Genomic DNA, 19,646 nt, shown 5'->3' with positions numbered 1-19,646 from the left:
TTCAGGACCCTCCCTGTAATTGGGGAGTGTGGATGCAAAGTGTGGACGCTCCCTGGGAGCATTCGAGGCACATGCATCCCTTAGCTTGAGGGATGCCCCTCACAATCAGAATTTAATGAACAGGAATGATCTGTTCCTAAGTCATTTCACTTGCTCGAGCCTCAGTTTCCCTATAAGGAAAATGGGGATAATGATGCCTCCACAGGGCTCTGGCAAGAATTCAGCAAAAACTGTAGGGCTCAGCGCCTAGAAAGTGCGATAGAAGGTATCCGTGCCCCGTATGGGATTCGTACATCAGGGGACTGCCTGGTAAAGTCATTCGATTAGGAATCCACAGGGCACAGATGGTAGAGGACAGGCTTTTCATCCACCTCGACAGTTTGACGGCCAGCTACACGACTGGCTGTATCCCCGCTGACACCTGGCTTAGTAGCTACTAACTTATTTATGCATCTTCCTTTTCACAAGCCAGGCAATTGTGAGAGGAGGAATCCCATCAGGTGTGGCAGCCTGGGCGGGGGGCGGGGGGAAGCAGTCTAAGGTGTCCCTCGGTGTTCCCCGTCGTCCTGAGGTCAGCATTTCTCTGAACTGCGAGGGCAGGAGAGTTTAACTGCAGTTGGCTGGTGGTGAGCCCGCCCTGGTGGGATGCAGCCAGACAGCCCGCAAACGCCCAACCATAAACCCCGAGCCCTGCCGGCTTCCGAGAACTCCCCTTTGCGTGAGAAGCAATTTGCAGAAGAGGAACAGGGCAGGGGAGGGGCGTCGGGCCCAGGTATTGTCCCAAACCACATGCAGGCAGAAATGGTGCCCCCAGACTTGAGGACGCTGGACCAGCAGCCAGGGGTCGGAGGACCGAGACGTGGAGCTCGGAGACGAGGAAGAAGGTCCCCGAGGCTCTGTGGACAGGGACGTGGCCAGGGAGGGAATATGTACCTAGCCTGATGGGGCTACGTTTGCATGTTTACACATAATCCCAGGATGCCGTGCCGTGAACGGGGTATGGGGTCAGAGCGGGCATTAGCCATGAACGAGAACAGGGGCTTTGAACCAAGACAGACTCAGTTTGGATTTTGGCTCCATCATTTCCCAGGCACGCGGCTGTGAGTGACCTCACCTCCCTTATAGCCTCGACAGTAACAGCCGCCTGGTGAGGTGGTCGTGAGCGTCAGGAGTAATAATGGGCCCTTGGCACGGAGCAGGCTCTCGGTAAGCAGCAGCCGTTACCATGATCAGTACCGCTTTGTTGCTGTCGTCGGTCGGGGCCGGACTAACCCTCCCTAAGGTGGCTGTCAGGTCTCATACTCACCTGGCCAAGACATGAAGAACTCAGGAGGGGTTTGGCAGGGAGATGATTAAGGGGCTGGAAGATGACTGATGTGACTGTACCTAGGTTGGGCAATGGCTAAAGGGGAGGCGCTGGGGCAGGTGACTGGCGAGTTTCTAGAGGGATGGCCGAAAGGAGGATGATGTGCAGGTTTCGTCTCTCCCAGGGGTTGAAGGGAGAGCGGGAGAGGTGGGTCGGCTAGGAGGAGAATTTCTGACCAATAGGAAAGTTTACACCTGGATTTAGGAAACAGCCTGGGGTTGCTGAATGGGCCGCCTGGGCTCCCTTGCGAAATCGTCGGGATTGGGCTGAAGTTGTCTTTTAACTGCTACAATTCAGAATGTGGAACTTGCCACAGCTAGAAGCGGGGAGTCTGAGCTGGAAGACAGGTCAGGCCAGAGAGTTTCCCATCCAACCATCTCCTGCAGCCCAGACGCCAGCAGCCCTTGCCTCTTGCCTGTGACCGCATCCAAGCACAGGCAGCTGGTTGATTCTCACTGCGCATGTCTCCCACGCAGCCTGCCCGTCCCCCTCTCTCTGAGTTTTGCGTCCAAATCACAGGCACTGTCAACGTGCTGGGGGCGGGTGGGCATCAGTATTTCTGAACTTGGTGGCACGTTTTCAGTGAGTGAGAATAACCCTACGTCTTCAGGAGCTGCATTAGAAACAAAAGCCAAATTAAATAGCCACCAGGTGAATGGATACAAATTTACATCCATTCACACACGGGTCGCTTTTTGCTGTTGAGCTAATTGACTTCTGGGCTCTGAGTTGAAGGCCCCAAGATCTGCCTGCCTGGTGGGAAGAGTGTGAGAAAACCAGTTCTCATGCTTTGAGGCAAAAATCCAACCAGTGGTATAAGACAGACAGGGTTAATTGACCCTACAAGGTACAACAGAGATGCATAGGGGCCCATCATAGAAGCAGCACTGGAGCCAGCTGGGCATGGATTTCAAAGAGGATGTCACCACTTACCAGGTGGAGGACATTAGGCCAGTCCAGACCACTTCTGCGCCTCAGTCTGCTCCTCTGTAAAATGGGGCTAATACCCCACAGGGATGGATCCATGTATTTTTCTAACATTTTATTACAAAAGTTTTCAAATCGCAAATTTGAAAGAATAATGTGGCAACCACCCATCTACCCAACACCTAGATTCCACATTTTTACTGCACTTTTTTAAAATCGAATTTTTATTTTATATTGGAGAATAGTTGATTCCCAATGTTGTGTTAGTTTCAGGTGTACAGCTAACTGATTCAGTTATACATAGACATATAAACATTTTTTCAGAATCTTTTCCCATATAGGTTATTACAGAATATTGAGTAGAGTTCCCTGTGCTATACAGTAGGTCCTTGTTGATTATCTATTTTATATATAGTGATATGTACCTGTTAATCCCAAACTCCTAATTTACCCCTTCCCCTCACAGTTCCCCTTTGGTGACCGTAAGTTTGTTTCCGAGCTCTGTGAGTCTGTTTCTGTTTCGTGGATAAGTTTGTATCATTTTTTTTAGATGCCACATATAAATGATAGCACGTGGTATTTGGCTTTCTCTGTCTTCCTTCACTTGGTATGATCATCTCTAGTTGCATCCATGTTGCTGCAAATGGCATTATTTCATTCTTTTTCATGGCTGAGTAGTGTTTCATCGTATATATGTACCACATCTTCTTTATCCATTCTCTGTCAATGGACATCTAGGTTGCTTCCATGTCTTGGCTATTGTGAATAGTGCTCCTGTGAACATTGGGGTGCTTATATCTTTTTGAATTATCGTTTTCTCCAGATATATGCCCAGGAGTGGGACTGCTGGATTATATGGTAGCTCTGTTTTTAGTTTTTTAAGGAATACTGCACTTTAAAAAAACAACTGCACCTGCTCCCTTATCGTTCTGTCCATCCCCTTTTCTAGGAATCATTGCCCAGGGATATTGGGAGATTTAGAGTAGATATGTATAAAGGGCCAGGGAAGGGGGCAGGGTCTGGAATTTTACGGTGCTTAATACATGACTGTGGCTGTCGTGGAGATGTCAGTGCCCCGGTTTCATGGATGTGAACTTCGTTCTGGCTGCTGTGGTCGGGGGAGCAGAAGACCAGTGGAATCCATGCCTGGGCTGGTACCCAGAGATTCTGGGTAAAGATTGTTGAGAAAAGTGACCGCCTCTTGAATTTCTTGCTCAGAAGGTAGGAATGTCCACCCCCCCTGCTTTTAAGTCCCTCAGATGAAGGACAGATGAGCTATTTTGATCTGTATGCTTCCTCCTTCAAATTGTTAACAAACGGACCTGTAGCCAGGATGGAAGTACTATCTATGGTGTACTCAGGAAATCTGCAGCTGTTACAACCATCTTCCCAAGAACCCGGTGAAGGGGCTGTTACGATGTCCATTTCGTAGATGGGGAGACCGAGGCTCAGTGCCTTGTCACAGAGCTGCCAGGTGGCAAAGCCGGGACTCGAATTCATGTATCTCAGACTTCGGTTCCTGGGCTTCTACCACCATCCCACACTGCCACCCGATCTGCAAAAATACCCAGAGCTTCCGTCTCCCCACTGCTTATCCTCGTTTCTCTTCACGACTCAAGGCATGATACTGGTTCTTGTTCAGATGAGGTTAGAGAGGTTCTCTCTCTCCCATCCCCAGGTGACTGCAGGGGCCCTTTTAAAAAGGGAAAACTACAGGCAGTGAGGGCTGCTGTTTCACTCGCTCTACAGGGGAATCGGCTTGGATTTGTACGGGATGCCAGAGCTGGCTCAGTCTTCTAAAGCCCTAACTTTGCAGCATTCTTCAAGGGCCCCAGAGAGTTCCTTGTGCCATGAAATTTAGTTTGGAAACTTCAATAAAAAAGTCCCGAAGGAAACTGTCAATTAACGCATTTACACCGAAGCATCATACTTGGGAAAAACACCTTCAAAAGCCAACGCTGTTTTCCAACCATTAGAGTTTACGTGCAGCTTGGTTTCCATAGATACCTGAGGTAATGGCCCCCTTCCCCTCATTGAAGGGTGAGTGTCGCTTCATTTCTTTCTTTGGGTGTAGGGAAGAGGTGTGTGTTTGCAAATCAGGTTTTGTTGGAGCGCGGCCATGTTCACTGGGGTATGTGTTGTCTATGGCTGTTTTCAGAACAACAGTGGCAGGTCTGAGTAGTTGTGACAGAGACCCTAGGGCCTACAGAGCCTAAAATATTTCCTCTGTCACCCTTGGCAGAAAAAGTTTGCCCTCGGTATACAGGAAGGAATTGGCCTTTGAGAGGCATTTAATGGTTTTGTCACTTCAGGCACGTGCTCATCTTGCTGTGACTCAGTTTCTGCATCTTTGCAATGGGAATGACTGACAGGGTCCTTTCTTAGGGCTGTGGGGACGTCAGGCCTCGAGCCCTGTGCTTGGTACGTAGTAGGGGAACAACAGATATGAATTAGTATTTTTACTCCCGATTCTTTCGCTAGAAAAACCCAAAGACGCCTACCTGAAGATTCTAGAAGTCGTTTAGAGAAACCAAAGGAAAGTGCCTAAAAACCCAAACCACGTAGTTGAGCCGCTGTTCCTGGGTCCGGTGGATGCCCAGGTGCCTCTTTCCTGGCAGTAGGTGAGGGAGCCTAAGTGGGGGGACCCTGTTGAGAGAGGAGAAGGCAAACAAAAGAAACCACAACAGTCTAGGAAGAAATCTTTAATTTCTATTCGGCTTTCAAGAGTTTGAGAGAGGTGGGGTTTTTTTTCTCCTTTTAACAAACCACTTCAAGTACATGCCTTCAGATTATAAAAGTACCTGAAATTGCCTAGAATATTAGCATGCAGAGCGTGTTAGTATTTACATATATTTACATCAGGAAGCAAGAGAAAGATCTACAGGTATTTACAGTCTACACGGGAGAAGAGAAAGGCGGCCTAATTGTATTTCCTAAAATACAGTAGATGATGAGTACTCAGCACATGCATATTAGAGAATATTTGCACGATAGAATGCAATTTTAAAAAAAGAAAGACATACCTTTGTAACTTTCTATGCTAAGGTGTTGCATAATCAAGGTAATTGTGTGTGTGTGTGTGTGTGTGTGTGTGTTTTGTTTCTAGTCTATTTGCACCAAGTGCTTTAAAATGTTCCCTTACACCGAGGCAGAATTATTTACCCTGGCAATTAAAGCAACAGCATACGTGATCATTTCCCACTAACTAGCGACACGCTGCTGGTGAATGAAATACCTACTGTTTCTCCTCTACCCGTCGACCACTGTGACGAGATCTGTCTGTGCAAAGGTAGTGCCTAAGGTCTCCCCATTAATTAGGGAAGTAATATTAAATGAGACGCTCTCCGCAGTATGTTCTAAATGAAATATCAACGAGGCCAGCGTCTTTGAGCCTGAGAAATGATCCGTCGCAGAGAGCCCTCTATGAAAAGGCACAAACCTAACGCAGACGTGCTTGACTTGAAACAGTGTGGCTGGACGTGGAGGGCGGCCTGCCTGTGAGGTCTGATTGTTGCAGACTCCGTTCTCTTAATTCACTGCTGGAAGAGTTAAGAGTTCGTGAATATCTTACAACGAGGCCACGTGGCCTCATCAGAGAAGACCCTGTGGGTTTTATCCCCCCATCACCAATGCCTTTTCGGTACCAGGTCGTAGACTCTCTCTGTGTCCTAGGTGTAAAGGAACCGTCAGCCTTAACAGTGGCAACAAACAGCTTGTTTGTTTGTTTGGGGTTCGCCTGCTCACAAAAACGGTCGGCTCTATGGTTTTCTAAAAGAGCCAGCGTGGCAGGCCAACTCGGTGGTGCGGTTCTGTGCAGAAGAAGGGAAGGGGGGAAGCTGTCTGTTTCACTTGTACTGTGACGATATGCTTTGCGCCATTATATTAGAACTGAACCCATTCATTCTGCCTGGCGATAACTTTAAAGGTTTATTTCAGTATACATGGCAAATACAGAGGCATACATTTATGTACAGTATACAGAGCTAGCTAGAACCAAGGTTAAAGAAGTGAAACGTTAACACAAGCTAAACGCCTTCTTTGAGCTCTTAGGGACACTCAGTAGTCCTTCGGCACGAGTGTCCAGGTGGCCGGGTTGGAATATTTCAGGAATGGGCTTTGTCGCAGGTGGAAGGATGATGCTTATGTTCGTGGCACATCTCTAAGACCCTTCTGCTGAGCCACTGCAAACTAACCGGTGGAAGAGTGGATACCCCAGTGCCGTTTTCCAGCCCAGCAAGGCAACTCCCTACTTGAAAAGCAATGTGGGCACCCCAGGCAGCATCAGCACAGAATGCCCAGGGAATGCTTTCGTGGATCTAACAGAGATGTTGTTACAGGTGTAACAACGTCCTCTCTTATTTTTAATGAGACCGTCTCTCCAGCCCAATCAGTTCTAGAACATCTTTGGCACAAAAGGAAGGTAGAACAGGCATGAATGATGTCACCCACCTGGACTGTACTTAGCCATTCCTTTTTCCTTCCCTCCTTTGGAGGACCCCCCCCCCCCCACTCCACCAGAGCACGTCTAGAAATAACAGCAGGTCTCAGGACGATGGAATCATGCTACATGTTCCACCTTCACTCTTTTGAGACCAGCCATCAGTCTGTCACGGAACCCCTGCCATGTTTATGGCAAGAATTCTGGATCACAAAGGGGGCATGAAAAGGGCCGCATTCACGTCAAGGGAAAGTTCAGAACAGGTCAGCCAATTGAAAACACAGTCCTGAAAGCCTCCCAGGGCCACGCTGCCCTGAAATGCTGCCGATGAGCGTAAGCAAAAATCCTCTGGAGCCTTGCTGTCCAGAACAAACACGGCTCTGGACCTCTTTGGACGGTCGGGGGTGTCTGCCCACCCCTCCCCCAAACCTAAGGCCAGCAAAGACAAATCTGCTCTTCTGCCTTTAAAAGTCCTTTCCAGCTTTCCATCCTGAACCTCCCGGTCCCTGGGCTTGTTCCTGCAAAGATTACTCAGAGCATCACAGCCACCGTCCTCCTGACCTTCCAACTCATTCTGCCCTGGTCTTCAAGTCAAACTGCTTAATGGTCTTGCTAGAGATTCGTGGCTTTTGTCAGGGAGACTAGCGTGGTCTTTGTAGCCTGATGTGGATTCGGGGGCATGATATTTGGGGCGCCTCAATTGCAAATAAGAAAGCCTCCATGTCATCGTGATTCCCAACGAAGACGTGTGCACATCTGCTATGTGAAAGCTGTCCCACGTGTGCCCCTCGAACACCTGGCACTCAAACTGCCGTCTACTTTGTGGGGCTGTGCCCTGTGCCAGGACCCACTGCACTGCTGATGGTGATGTGCTGGCATAGCCCATGGCGTAGCTCTCCTTCAGAGCAGCTGCCATTGAACCCTGTGTCCCAGGGTCACCCAGGGAATGGTACTCCTTTACCTGCCACGGGACAGTCAGCTGAAAAGGAACCTCTGAGGCTTTCCACGTTTGGGATCCTCTTTAGCAAAGAAACTCTTGCCCTGAGGCAGGAGGTAAAGGTCCTAACCCACGGTGGTAGGTACACATTCTCTTACGTCAGGCTGTAAGATCTGCATGTGATCCAAATGGATTCTCCAGAACGCTCTCGAAGGCTTTTCCAGCCTCCTCGGTTAGACACAAATACCCGCTTTCCTGACCCTCTTCACTTTTTCTACTTGGGAAATTGAGTGGCTTTCCCTTCTGTAATAAATGCTAAGAACAGCCCGTGAGTGAGCAAAACTCCCGAGGGCTATGAAGAAAGTAAGTTATATTACGATATCTACAGGAAGTATTTGCAGGTACCTAAGCCTACATGGTTCAGCGCCTTGGTAGGAATCACTTCTTAGGAATTTGCAGGAATTAACTGGGGGAGGGCAGGAGAGGGAGGTGGGTCATTTTCCTGTGCAAACCCGCTGTGACATGTCAGATACTATCCTCCAAAGGACCATATTCCTTGTACACGTGTGTGAGGTTATAAAGATGGAGATCGCTCGGCGTTTCACTGGTTTTGATGCGGTTCCGTTCACGCTTTGCAAACAAGTCGATCGTCCAAGAGCAGTAGGTCCACAGCTGGTCACATCTGGCACCTGGAGGTGGCATTTTGAATCAGGTGATGGTTTTGTTAAGACTTGCCATCGGCTCTTTTGAGGTGGCGCTGGGTCTTCATTTTTGTTAATCCAAATGGATATCATTTCCATTTAGTTCACTGCCTAAATCAACAATGGGAAAATCTCCTCCCAACGTTTCTCAGGTGAGCACATGACAGCCCGTTTTTTTAAAAATTAAACGTACAGCCCATCCATTTAATTTTCGGCCACACGTGGCCTGGCTGAGAAGGGAAAGAGGACTCCTCCTAAGGTAGCTTCAGCCAGACGGGAGACACAGGGAACGGGCAGCCTGCAAATTTGTGTCGGGAGCTTGGGAAGGAGGTTTGGTACTGCATCGGGCATGGATTCCGGAGGGTCCATCTGTGGGATGATCTGTGTGGCTTTGGACGAGTTGCTGTTGAGCTCTAGTGCTAAGTAGGCTTCCCTGTAGATGGGGATGATGACTGTCCCTGGCTGGTAGAGCTGTGTGCGGGTTAGAATACGGTGCTTATGAAGCTTTCCGCACAGTGCCAGAGGAACGGCTAGCTCCCAGCAGATGCTGGCCATCGTTACCACTTTAACAGCCCCCATGTGCAACGACTCACTAGAAAAGCTCGACAGTGTGGAGGAAAAGGGTCCTTTCGAGGCACGTTCTCTGTCGTCTCCTGTCTCACATCATTTTGGCGGAAGTTGGTACGTTATTGATTTGCACTCATTCCACACCCAGGCGGGAGGGCCAGGGGTCGGTTGTGGTCACACGAGCAGAGCAGGGAGGCCCTTGAGCCTCACGCCTGCATAAGCTGCGTCGCTCTATCAACTAACAGAATATGTGGCTCACCTGTCGGCTTCAAAGATTGTTCTCAGGGCTTCCCTGGTGGCCCAGTGGTTGAGAGTCCGCCTGCCGATGCAGGGGACGCGGGTTCGTGCCCCGGTCCGGGGGGATCCCACATGCCGCAGAGCGGCTGGGCCCGTGAGCCATGGCCGCTGAGCCTGCGCGTCCGGAGCCTGTGCTCTGCGACGGGAGAGGCCACAACGGTGAGAGGCCCTCGTACCGCAAAAAAAAAAAACAAACAAGATTGTTCTCAGATGGTGAGGAGGGAACACATAACCTCTATGTTTTCCTCTCAAATCAGAGATTTAAACCGTCCTATTGCTGAGGAACAGCTGTGCTCCAAGCGCCCCAGTCTCAGGAGATGAACCCTGAGACACCGCGTCGCACGTTTCCAGTAGGGTAGCTGAAAACTCTCTTTGGGGAGGGTTATTGGGAGACATGAAGAGACTGAGAGGGCGGCCATCTGTCCCACCTATGGCAGGCACCTGCATTCACTGCCCCATCTCCACCAAGGCTCCGGGATAAATGATTCTGCTCTACTCACCGGGGCGTTGCATCAGTTCTGCATTTGCTTTGCCTCACGGACCCCAGATGAGTAACAGGGAAAGCTCTGAGGGTTCGAAGAGGCACCTGTCTTCTCTTCCTGTGACACCTGCAAACTTCTTTGTCCCGGGAATTCAGCACAGTCGTCACTGCCCGCTTCCAGAAGGGAAGTTCTCCTTCCCTGCCCTTGGGGTTCCAAGTCCAGTGTAAGTTCTGTGCTGCCTTCCCTTTCTCAGCTCCACTTTCTGCATAGATTGATTCACTCAACATTTGCTGTGCGGTGTCCTGATACCGACGTGTCTGTAGGAAAGCAATCTTAGAACATCTGCTACTCTCAAAATCATTGACTATACAGATATCCCATGGTAGTGTGGCTACTTTTTTAGGTGTCTCAGAGTCAAATGTATTTTAAGACAGAAATGGATCCTTTCTTTTTTAACGAAGCATGCATTTTAAAAGTAGAGAAACCTGAAAACTAAACATAATTGTGTAACATGTGTCCTTATTAAAACGTAAGTTATATTAGCGTACCTACCAATGCATTACAAATATTAACATGTGGGTGGATTTTTTCCTTAAGCCTAGATTGTTGATCAGAAACCCCTGTACCTTTCTCTTGCAAAGAGTGAATATTCATTTGGAGTCTGTGTGGACAGCTGCACATTGAGGGCCAGTGGTTATCAAGTAAATGTTGTTGAAACGTGGCTACGTCACTGTTTCATCCCAACCAAGGGCTTTGGAAGGATGGATGATTTAGACCTCAGGGCCCCAACGATAAGTGAACAGTAACTGCTCTCTAACTCCCACCTTTCTGTAGTTGAAGACTGTGCCGCTCGTCCGACAAATGATTTCTGAAAGAGAATGATGAACCCCCTTATTACCCAGATGCTCTTAACTTAATCCCAAACACGAATCCTGGGTAATTGTACAGACGCTATAAAGACTGATGGCGTAGTTCTCCTTTGGCAGCTCGCAAACGTTTGACTAAATCAGAAACGGCATTCAGGCGTGATTCAAGATTCTACTGGGCTTCCCAGAACTCCTCAGCCCCGTGCGATCCACGCCCTCACTCACTGCCGCTGCTACAGGACAGAGTCGCCACCCCGGTTCCCATGATCAGCAACGGCATGCAACCTCCAGGCTTCCCGTGAATTTGTTCTTAAAAAAATCACTGAGGGGAACCCACAGCTCCTGCTAGTGTTTATATATGTCAAGATATGGCTGTTATCGTACCACGACGGATCAGTAAGCAGCGGTGCCAACCAGCAAGGCAGATATTTTGTATCAGAGTTGGTAACATCATTTCCTCGATAGGGCTCTTTCATTTTTTTCTGGATTACGGACTGATGCCCCCCCACCAGAGTGGCATGAAAGTCATCTGATGGCGATGAAAGTGCTCTTTAAAAATTTTTCTTCTGTCAGTTTAAAAATGTTTTCTCTTGTATCAGCAGAACCAGCTTCTTTACTGATGAGATTTCCTCACGCGGCTCCATCTCACCCTGGTGATAGGCCGAAAGCTGATGACCCCAAATTAGACCTTGTTATTAAACCGTCATCCCATCTGATCATATAAAGATGTCACTCAGAGGCCGCCATGGGTGCAGCTGAAAAGAGCATTCCCTGAGAAGCCGAAAGGGTCGTGGGCTTGGGACGAAAAGATGCTGTCACTACTTCACCGTCCAGTCTCTCTTTGCCAAGTGTGCACAGTTGATCTTCGGAGCGGAAAAAGGTGGTCTTTGCTTTCAGGTGCCCTGCTGTATGTGTTCTACAGAGTCAGCACCGCTGGTGATGATTTAAATTGTGCATCACCCTGAGCCTGGTGGCAAAGGAATCAAAGCCAGCTCTTGATAAAAGATTGGGCTTTACTCAACTTTACGGTTGTCAGCGTGGTAGCCAAGTGGCGGTTTACATGAAATGAGGTCGATTGCGATTGCTTTCACATTCCGTGGAGGGAAAATGCATGCCCCCCGGCTCCCTCATCAACTCGATTCTGAATCAACGTAAGCGCAGAATTTCTCTGCAAAAATACCATTCCAACAATGCAAGAGAGTGCAGCATGGTATCATTTTAGAATGTCAGAGTGGCAAAAGGTTACACTGGGTTTGGAAGAATTCCGTTTGTTGCTTTCTTCCCAAGTGGCCAACTTTGATCTTTTCTCAGGATTGGTGGAGCTGTGAGGGGCCAGTTTGTTGTGATGTATGAATGCTGATACTATAACCGCTCTGGGGTGGGGTTGAGGGAGCCTGGATTTAGGGATGAGCTGACTGGCTTCTCCCACCACTTGAGAGCTGATGCCAAGGGCCCTGACCACTCTTTGGTGGTTTGGGCAGTTGCAAAGTACAATGGAAATCGAAAACAGATATCCAGAAAATTATTCAAAAACACCATCTCCACCTGACATCTGCTAAGAATTGAGGCCAAGACGATATTTGCTTGGGTTGGCGAGATGAGCATCTCTAGTCTTCCATTTGTCTTCAGAGGTGCTTTGCTTGCCTTTTTTCCCCACATGGGATGCAGGGGCGTCAGATAAGCCACTGGAACTTCGTTAGATAAATGTGCTAAGCTAAGGGTTATTAGGAATAATAATTCAGTGAAAGGAAATTTGGATGACATGGGCTCATGTCCATTAGACCTGAGCCAACAAATTGATTTGAAAAGAAACAGGTGAACCCAAGAAAATAAACAATTGGCTGTTTGGGGAGTGGGCATGGGTGACGGGGCTGGGGAAATCACACACCGATTACTATTTCGTTAAAGAGAAGTCACGTCAGGGGTACAATTTTTGGACCAAAGGGCCTTGTCCAATACAGTCAAGCAGCCCGTTATTATCAGAACTCAGGTATCCCACTCCCCATGCCACGCCACCCTCCTCTGCACAAGCCTGTCACTTCAATGTATTTGACCATATGGTTTTCAGACAAATGCAATAAACGTCCCCCCGCCCCCCTGCAACAAAAACCCCAAGTCTACTTTATAGAACTTCCCTACAATCATAATACCTTGAGACCTTGATTCTCAGAATGACCTTGGCTCCCGAGGGTTGTACGAAACAACCACTGTGAATGCAAACCAAACCCTATGGGGGGGATGCTCTCCAGTAAGCTCTCTGCTTGGGCACCAGTTTAAACCCTGTAGGGGGAGAAAAAGAGTAAGCTTTTGGGTGGGGATGGAAACTCATTTCCCTCGCAATTAGACGTCCTTAATGTTTTCCTAACGTTGACCTTATCCCCAGTTATCTTTCTCCATTCTCCTCTGCCTCCCAGCCCCCTTCTCTGTCAACTGATAATTAGTTGAGGCAGCAAGGGCTGTGATGCACATAAATAATCATAAGACGCCAGATAAACTGTATTGGTTTCAAAGGAGAGCCGTGCCGACGGTGTCCCCCTATGAACACCAGCCTATTATTTTTAATCATGGCTTTCGCAAAGCAAAGTGATTTCTCGCCCTCTTCCCAGCATCCCTGACAGTATTCTGTCAGCCCGGATGATACGGTGCCCCATTGGCACACACGTCCCTAGCCACAGCGCCAACTGCTACTCAAAAGGTCAATCGGAAGTGATCAATTGCACTCATTGCAACTTGCATTTTGAAGGGGGCTGGGAGGACATGGCCCCCCAAGCCACTGTCCCACTGCAAGCATGGGCTGAATACAATACTTCCGAAAAGGTTTCCAGGATAAGGATAAATTCACAAACGTGTCTTGTGTCTGCCTGAGGCATGTGTGATGGTGGGGAACATGTGTTTACGTGCGTCTCAAACATTTTGACACAGTATCACAAACCCTTCCTCTAGCAGCCCCATGGGCAACGAATAAGGAAAAATCTGGCACCAGTCCCGCTTGGTTTTTCTACCTGATGGGCCATGATAAGAGTGGTTGCTTTAGTTCAGAGAGAAGTTTCTAGAAACTTCTCAGTGTCAAATGACATTATGCGTTGAGGAGTGAGGGAGTCGGATGAATTTGTTCTCGCGTGTTCAGAAGGATCCCATCTTCTCGTTGCTCAGAAGAGACATCTGATGTGATTAACTGATAGGCGTGTAGTCTGCGTTCAAAGCCTTTTCCTGTATGAGGCGTAAAAAGTCACATTAGCTTTACGAGCGGAGTTTATGAACTCGTTTTCCCTGGATGGTCCCATCGTACCTTTTACAGTCACGTGCTTTGAGTTCGGTACCCTCGGCCGTGCTGAGATCCAGATGCATCTGAACCAGGCGGGGAGAGACTCTTGCTCATTCCCAGTTAGAAGAAAATCATTCCATCACCTCTTTTCTTAAAAAAATAACGTTCCGTGGTCTTTGTTCTTTGCTTTCCAGCAACAAGGAGCCGCCACCACCGTCTACTGTGCTGCCGCTCCAGAACTGGAGGGTCTGGGAGGGATGTACTTCAACAGCTGCTGCCGCTGCATGCCCTCGACGGAAGCCCAGAGCGAAGACACGGCCCGGGCCCTGTGGGCGCTCAGCGAGAGGCTGATCCAGGAAGGACTTGGCAGCCCGTCCGGCTAAGTGGGCGCTCGGCAAGGATCAGCGCACACGCCCACCACGCGCGAGCGCTCGGGCGTGACTGCCAGCGCTGGCCCCCTTCCGACTTATCATGCCAGGGCTTCCATGTCCCTCCGACCCAGATCCACTAGAGTCAAGGATATAAGAGTCGTCACAACAGAGCGAAAAATGTTAGGTACCACTGGGAAGCAGGGAGTTCTGGGGGTAAAGGGATAATACGTCTTTTCTGGGGCTGGGGCAGGCCTGGGTCCCTCTGCTCCCCTGGTGATGGCCTGTTTGAAAGTGAAGCTTAGCTGCTCGGTAGGTTCTTGGTCTCACGGTAGAAGCACGAGCAATTCTCACGGTGTAGGACAGCCTGGTGCCCCACTCCCCCGCCCCAGGCACAGCCTCCACGGCCACACTGTAGCCAGGAGCTGCCTTTTTCTTATTTAGGGAAGAAAAAGGCCAGTGTTTATCCTTTACTGCACTGATCCAGGAGATAACTTCAGCCTGATCAAGTCGGAGTGGCCTTGTCAACTACTGGAGAGAGGACCCTCTGAACCTTGTTCCAGCCGAGACGGAGGTGACACTTAGAAGTGGGTGGGATAGACACAATTACTGGGTCGCCAAGTACTGGTCCACCAACTACTGGTCCACCAACTCCCCGGCCAAAGCTATACAAAAGATTCTTTAGCGATTATAACAAACACATTTTGTAAATCATTCCCTAGATACCTTGACAGGCAGGAAAGGAAGTCTTGCGCCATTACAGGATATTTTGGGGATGGGGGATAAAAAGATGTTCCCTCCATTCTTCACTCACAGTTTTGGGAAACAACGCCATCGCGGAGGTTCACAGCCCCTCAGTGTTCAGCATCCTGCTTCCGTGTCCTCTTGTTCCTCTCATCCTACACTTAATAAAAGAACATGCTTGAATAGTATCACCTGAAGTTTTTTGTCTTGTTCCTTTAAATGTTTCAGTTTTGTTTTTTGTCGTTTTGTTTTTTTAGAAAAGCAATCTAGAGGAAAAATAAAGCGCTTCTTGTAGACGCCAGGAAAACACCATTCTCGTTTCTTCTCTGAGTTTTGTTTTGTTTTTGTGCTTTGTGGCTGTCTGCGGGCCGAGTTGTCTCACGCAATTAGCATGCCAGCATCATATTTTCTGTTGAAGAGAGAAAGAAAAAGAAAAATGACTATCACTTCATTTCCCCTTAAGAGGTTTTGTTATCATGGATCGTGGATCATTTCAGTCCCTCGATGGTTTGTTCCCCCTGTAACTAACTACCAAGTTCTTGGTGATTAGAAACCATCCCTACTTAGGAGAATAGGGGGGCAGTTTGGAGGCTCTTCCCCACTCATCCTGTTATCACTTGGTTTCCAGGCCATTCCTGCAGGGATGTAAGAAAGGCCTGTGGTTTCCAGGCCATTCCTGCAGGGATGTAAGAAAGGCCACTTTGGCAAGGTGGAGAGAAAGCTTTTGCTGAAATACCAGGAAGGGGGGGGCGGAGGGGGTGTGTGTCACTGTTCCTCCTCTTGACAGTGGCAGCTTCAGCCCAGACAACGTCATGAATTTCTGGGCCTCTGGCTCTGTGGTCAAACACCAGTGCTTTCCAGTGGTCCACAGCCTGGCTACGTCCTCCCATCTGGCTATATTCGCCCTTCACAAAATCCTTACTGTCACAGCGCCTTTCAAACTATGCATCAGATAATGTCACTTTTCTGGTCCAAACCCTCCAGTGCTTCTGCGGTAGGTAGACTATTTGCAAACGTGGCCATTGTAATTCTCCTCCCAGTCTCCACACCTTGGGTGGTCCTCTCTCTAACTCTGGCCTTGGCCACATGACTTGCTTTGGCCAATTTAAAATGTGCTTGTGCACTGGGCTTGCCCTTTCTTGTTGCTCTTCGGAATCCTGCAACCACCATCCTATGAATGGGCCTGGGTTAACCGGCTGGACAATGCGAGCCACATGGACGCTCCCCAAACCGACAGCAGGCTACCCATTCATTAGACGTGCGAGCGAGGCCATCCCAGACCATGTAGCCCCAGCTGAGCCAACCCAGATGAGAAGAAATACCCCAGTCCACCCAGAGAACTGCAAAAAGTATGTTTGTCATGTTAACCCACAAAGCTTCAGGATTACTTGTTACACAGCAAACACTAACCGATACAACTGCTCATCCACTGACTGAAGTCCAAATTTTTTTTTCTTTACCAGAGTCAAGGAATTCTCCCATAATCTGGTCCACAGCAGACTTTCTGATTTCATGTTCTAGCATCTTCTCTTCACTCACCACATTTAGCCACGCTCGCCTTCTTGTTCTCCTGAAATAAGCCAAGCAACCTCCCTACTCAAGGACTTTATACTTGCTGTTGCCTCTGCTGAATTGCTTTCCTGCCAGAGACCTGCATGGCTTCTTCCCGCACTGCATTCTGCTTTCTCCCTTTCTGATGAGGTGACATCCTGGCCACCGCATTCACAGTGGCACCCCATCTGCCCACCCCTCCCCTTTATTTTTCTCCACACCGCTTAACACTATTGGACAAGTTATATGTCTATTTACTATTTTCTCTCTCCACCTCCTATAATATGAACTCCCTGAGATTTGTCTGTTTTGTTCACAACTGTGGCCCCCGTGCCTTGAACTATTCCCGTTATACAGAAGGTGCTTAATAAATGACCTTTGAAGGAAAAGACGATTCTTGGTGACTGAGCATTACGTCCACGAAAATAATTCCCATCCTTGTGAGAATGCACAAGCCACCCACTGTGCCGGGTGGGCTGCAAAATTACGTCTAATGTGACCACGGTCCTCCCAGGCAGCCTCCTCTTCCCGTCTTATGGATAAAGAATCTGAGGCCAAGAGGTTTCATAACTTGCCCCTGTCCACAGAGCTCATAAGGGATAGAGCTGCTGTTCACACCCAGGCCTGTTTCTTTTCAAAGTCACACACTTCCCTGCACCAAGGCCACCGATCCTTCAAGAAGCTGAGAATGTCCTTTCCAATAGGAGGCACCGTTTTAACATCTCAGGCTGAGCAGAGAAGGGACATTACGGGTCTGACTGTAGCTCAGCATTAGGAGTTTGGTGAAGGGGGAGTCAAGCCACGGCACAAAAGATGTCGGAGTCTCATCAGGCAAGGTTATGTTCAAAATATCAGAGAACCAGGGGAGCATCTCCTGCTGCCTCCTTGCACCGTTAAGGCCTCTGTGCTGATGCCCATATGAATCCTGCATCAGGAGGTAAGATGATGCGTGAGGGAACTTGACCAGGGGAGGGAAGCATTCGCCTCAATCAAGAAGCTCCCCTAAACCTTCCCACGCTGTTGGTGGAATGTAGACTGGTGCAGCCACTATGGAGAACAGCATGGAGGTTCCTCAAAAAACTAAAAATAGACTTGCCATATGATCCAGCATATATCCTGGGCATATATCCAGACAAAACCGTGATTCGGAAAGATACAGGCACCCCAGTGTTCACTGAAGCACTATTCACAATAGCCGAGACATGGAAGGAACCTAAACGTCCATCAACATAAAGAAGATGGGGTACATATATACAATGGAATATTACTCAGCCATAAACAAGAACGAAGTAATGCCATTTGCAGCAACATGGATGCAACTAGAGATTATCACACTAAGTGCAGTAAGCCAAACAGAGAAAGGCAAATATCCTATGATATCACTTACACGTGGAATCTAAAATATGATACAAATGAACTTACTTACAAAACAGACTCACAGAGAAACCAAACTTACGGTTACCAAAGGGAAAAAGAGGAGGGGGTAGGAGAGATAAATTAGGAGTTTGGGATTAGCATATAGAAACTACTATATATAAAAGAGATAAACAACAAGGTCCTACTGTATAGCACAGGGAACTATATTCAATGTCTTGTAATAAACTGTAATGGAAAAGAATATGAAAAAGAATACATAGATCTGAATCAGCTTGCTGTACACCGAAAACAAACACAACATTATAAAGTAACTGTACTTCAATTAAAAAAAAAAAAGTCCGTCCCTAAGTCAGACTAAGTCTTCATACAGTTATTCATCCAACAAACATACACGGAGTGCCACATTATGGAAATTCAAAGTTTAGGGTAACACCCCTACCATAGAGCTATAAAAAAAAATGTATATCCTGGGTCAATAGGAGTCTTCACAGTACACAGGTCCTAATCAACTTTACCAATACTTCTCCAGGTTACTTGATAAACAGAAACCCCAGAACAAAAACCAGGCCTCCTCTTACCCGTTATGCCCTGAATCCACCCAGTCAGACGGCGCCAGTCCCTGTGGTGCATTGCACCTGCCAGATGCATCTTACTTCTTCAGCTGATTCTGTGGGGCAATTCCTGGACAGGTGAGCAGGTGGGTAGCATAAAAAGCCTCATTCCTTTGTTAGCTTATTCTAAATCCAGGACTACTGCTCACCATCTGTCATGATATACATATATAGTGTGTGTGTGTATATATATATATACACACACACACACACACACACACACACGTAATATATATGTAATATATACCTAGTTCTCCATCATCACTACCACTATTTGCAGGTACTATTTATTGAGCATCTACTATGTGCCAGTTGCCAGTCTGGGCAAATCACACCCACCTTCTCATTTTATGCTCAGATGATAAGCATAAAATAAGTGACCTTTCCGTGGTCCCCTAGCTGGTAAGCAGCAGAGTCAGCACCTGAATCCAGGGCCATCGCCTCCAGGTCCATGTGCCTCCCACTGCATCCCACTGTTTAAAGGACGGCCTGTAGACCACCAGTATACATATAAATAAATGTAAACAATGGGTGAATTATTCACGAAGGAAGACTCTTAGGCTTCCTATCCAAGCCTGGGATCTGCTTCGACTCCTGGTGCCTCACGTCTGGTATAAACTCTACGAATTCTGTCCATGCTGTTTACCCAGCAATATTGGCTTCAGCCCCGTAGACCTTTTCTCCTGTTCTGGTTGTAAACAGGTCTGCACCTGGCCGCCTTTCCCCTGGGTTTATTAGCCTCTGATGGACTCAATGTCCAGAGTCCTCCACCACTGCCCCAGGGCCACAGAATCCACTCAGGACAGGAAGAGGGAGCCAGAGTTTCTACCGTCATTTTCCCTGTGTCTTTAAAGCCCAAAGGCTGCCGGTTTCCACTTTCACGGCTGATGAAGGGAGACCTTTCTGCCACTTTTCAATAGGAAACAGGAAACTGAAGCGTCCCCGGCAATGACTGAAGCTGTGGCTTGTGGTTTTGCTCTTTAAAATGGGGTGATGGGTGGTTTTGTTTTGAACTTCCATTAAGGAGGCCCGATTACTTTCATTAAGGTCAGCGCTGGGCCGGAAAGCCTTGGCTCGCAAAATGGCTGCCCGTTCGGGTCACCAGCAGGTACCATTTGGAGACGTTCACATTTTTTTAAAAAGCACCTA

At 48.2% G+C, this 19,646-nt stretch overlaps 1 protein-coding gene across 2 annotated transcripts in view; it reads left to right on the top strand.

Moving 5' to 3' along the window:
- Positions 1–15,261, top strand: part of WWOX (WW domain containing oxidoreductase) — a 983,470-nt gene extending 968,209 nt beyond the window's left edge. Inside the window, exon 8 of one of the 2 annotated variants that reach the window (XM_027119879.1) lies at positions 14,041–15,261. In XM_027119879.1, coding sequence (XP_026975680.1) covers positions 14,041–14,229 — 189 coding nt within the window. In that variant the 3' untranslated portion in view covers positions 14,230–15,261. The remainder of the gene's footprint in view (positions 1–14,040) is intronic. The other variant, XM_027119876.1, reaches the window with a different exon arrangement.
- The last annotated feature ends 4,385 nt before the right edge of the window (positions 15,262–19,646 follow it).

Source organism: Aethalodelphis obliquidens, unplaced genomic scaffold, assembly GCF_003676395.1.
Source record: "Aethalodelphis obliquidens isolate GAN/ISIS:26980383/991018 unplaced genomic scaffold, ASM367639v1 scaffold20, whole genome shotgun sequence".
NCBI lineage: Eukaryota > Metazoa > Chordata > Mammalia > Artiodactyla > Delphinidae > Aethalodelphis > Aethalodelphis obliquidens.
The sequence above is the reverse complement of the archived record's forward strand: the minus strand, read 5'-3'. Positions and strand labels throughout refer to the sequence as shown.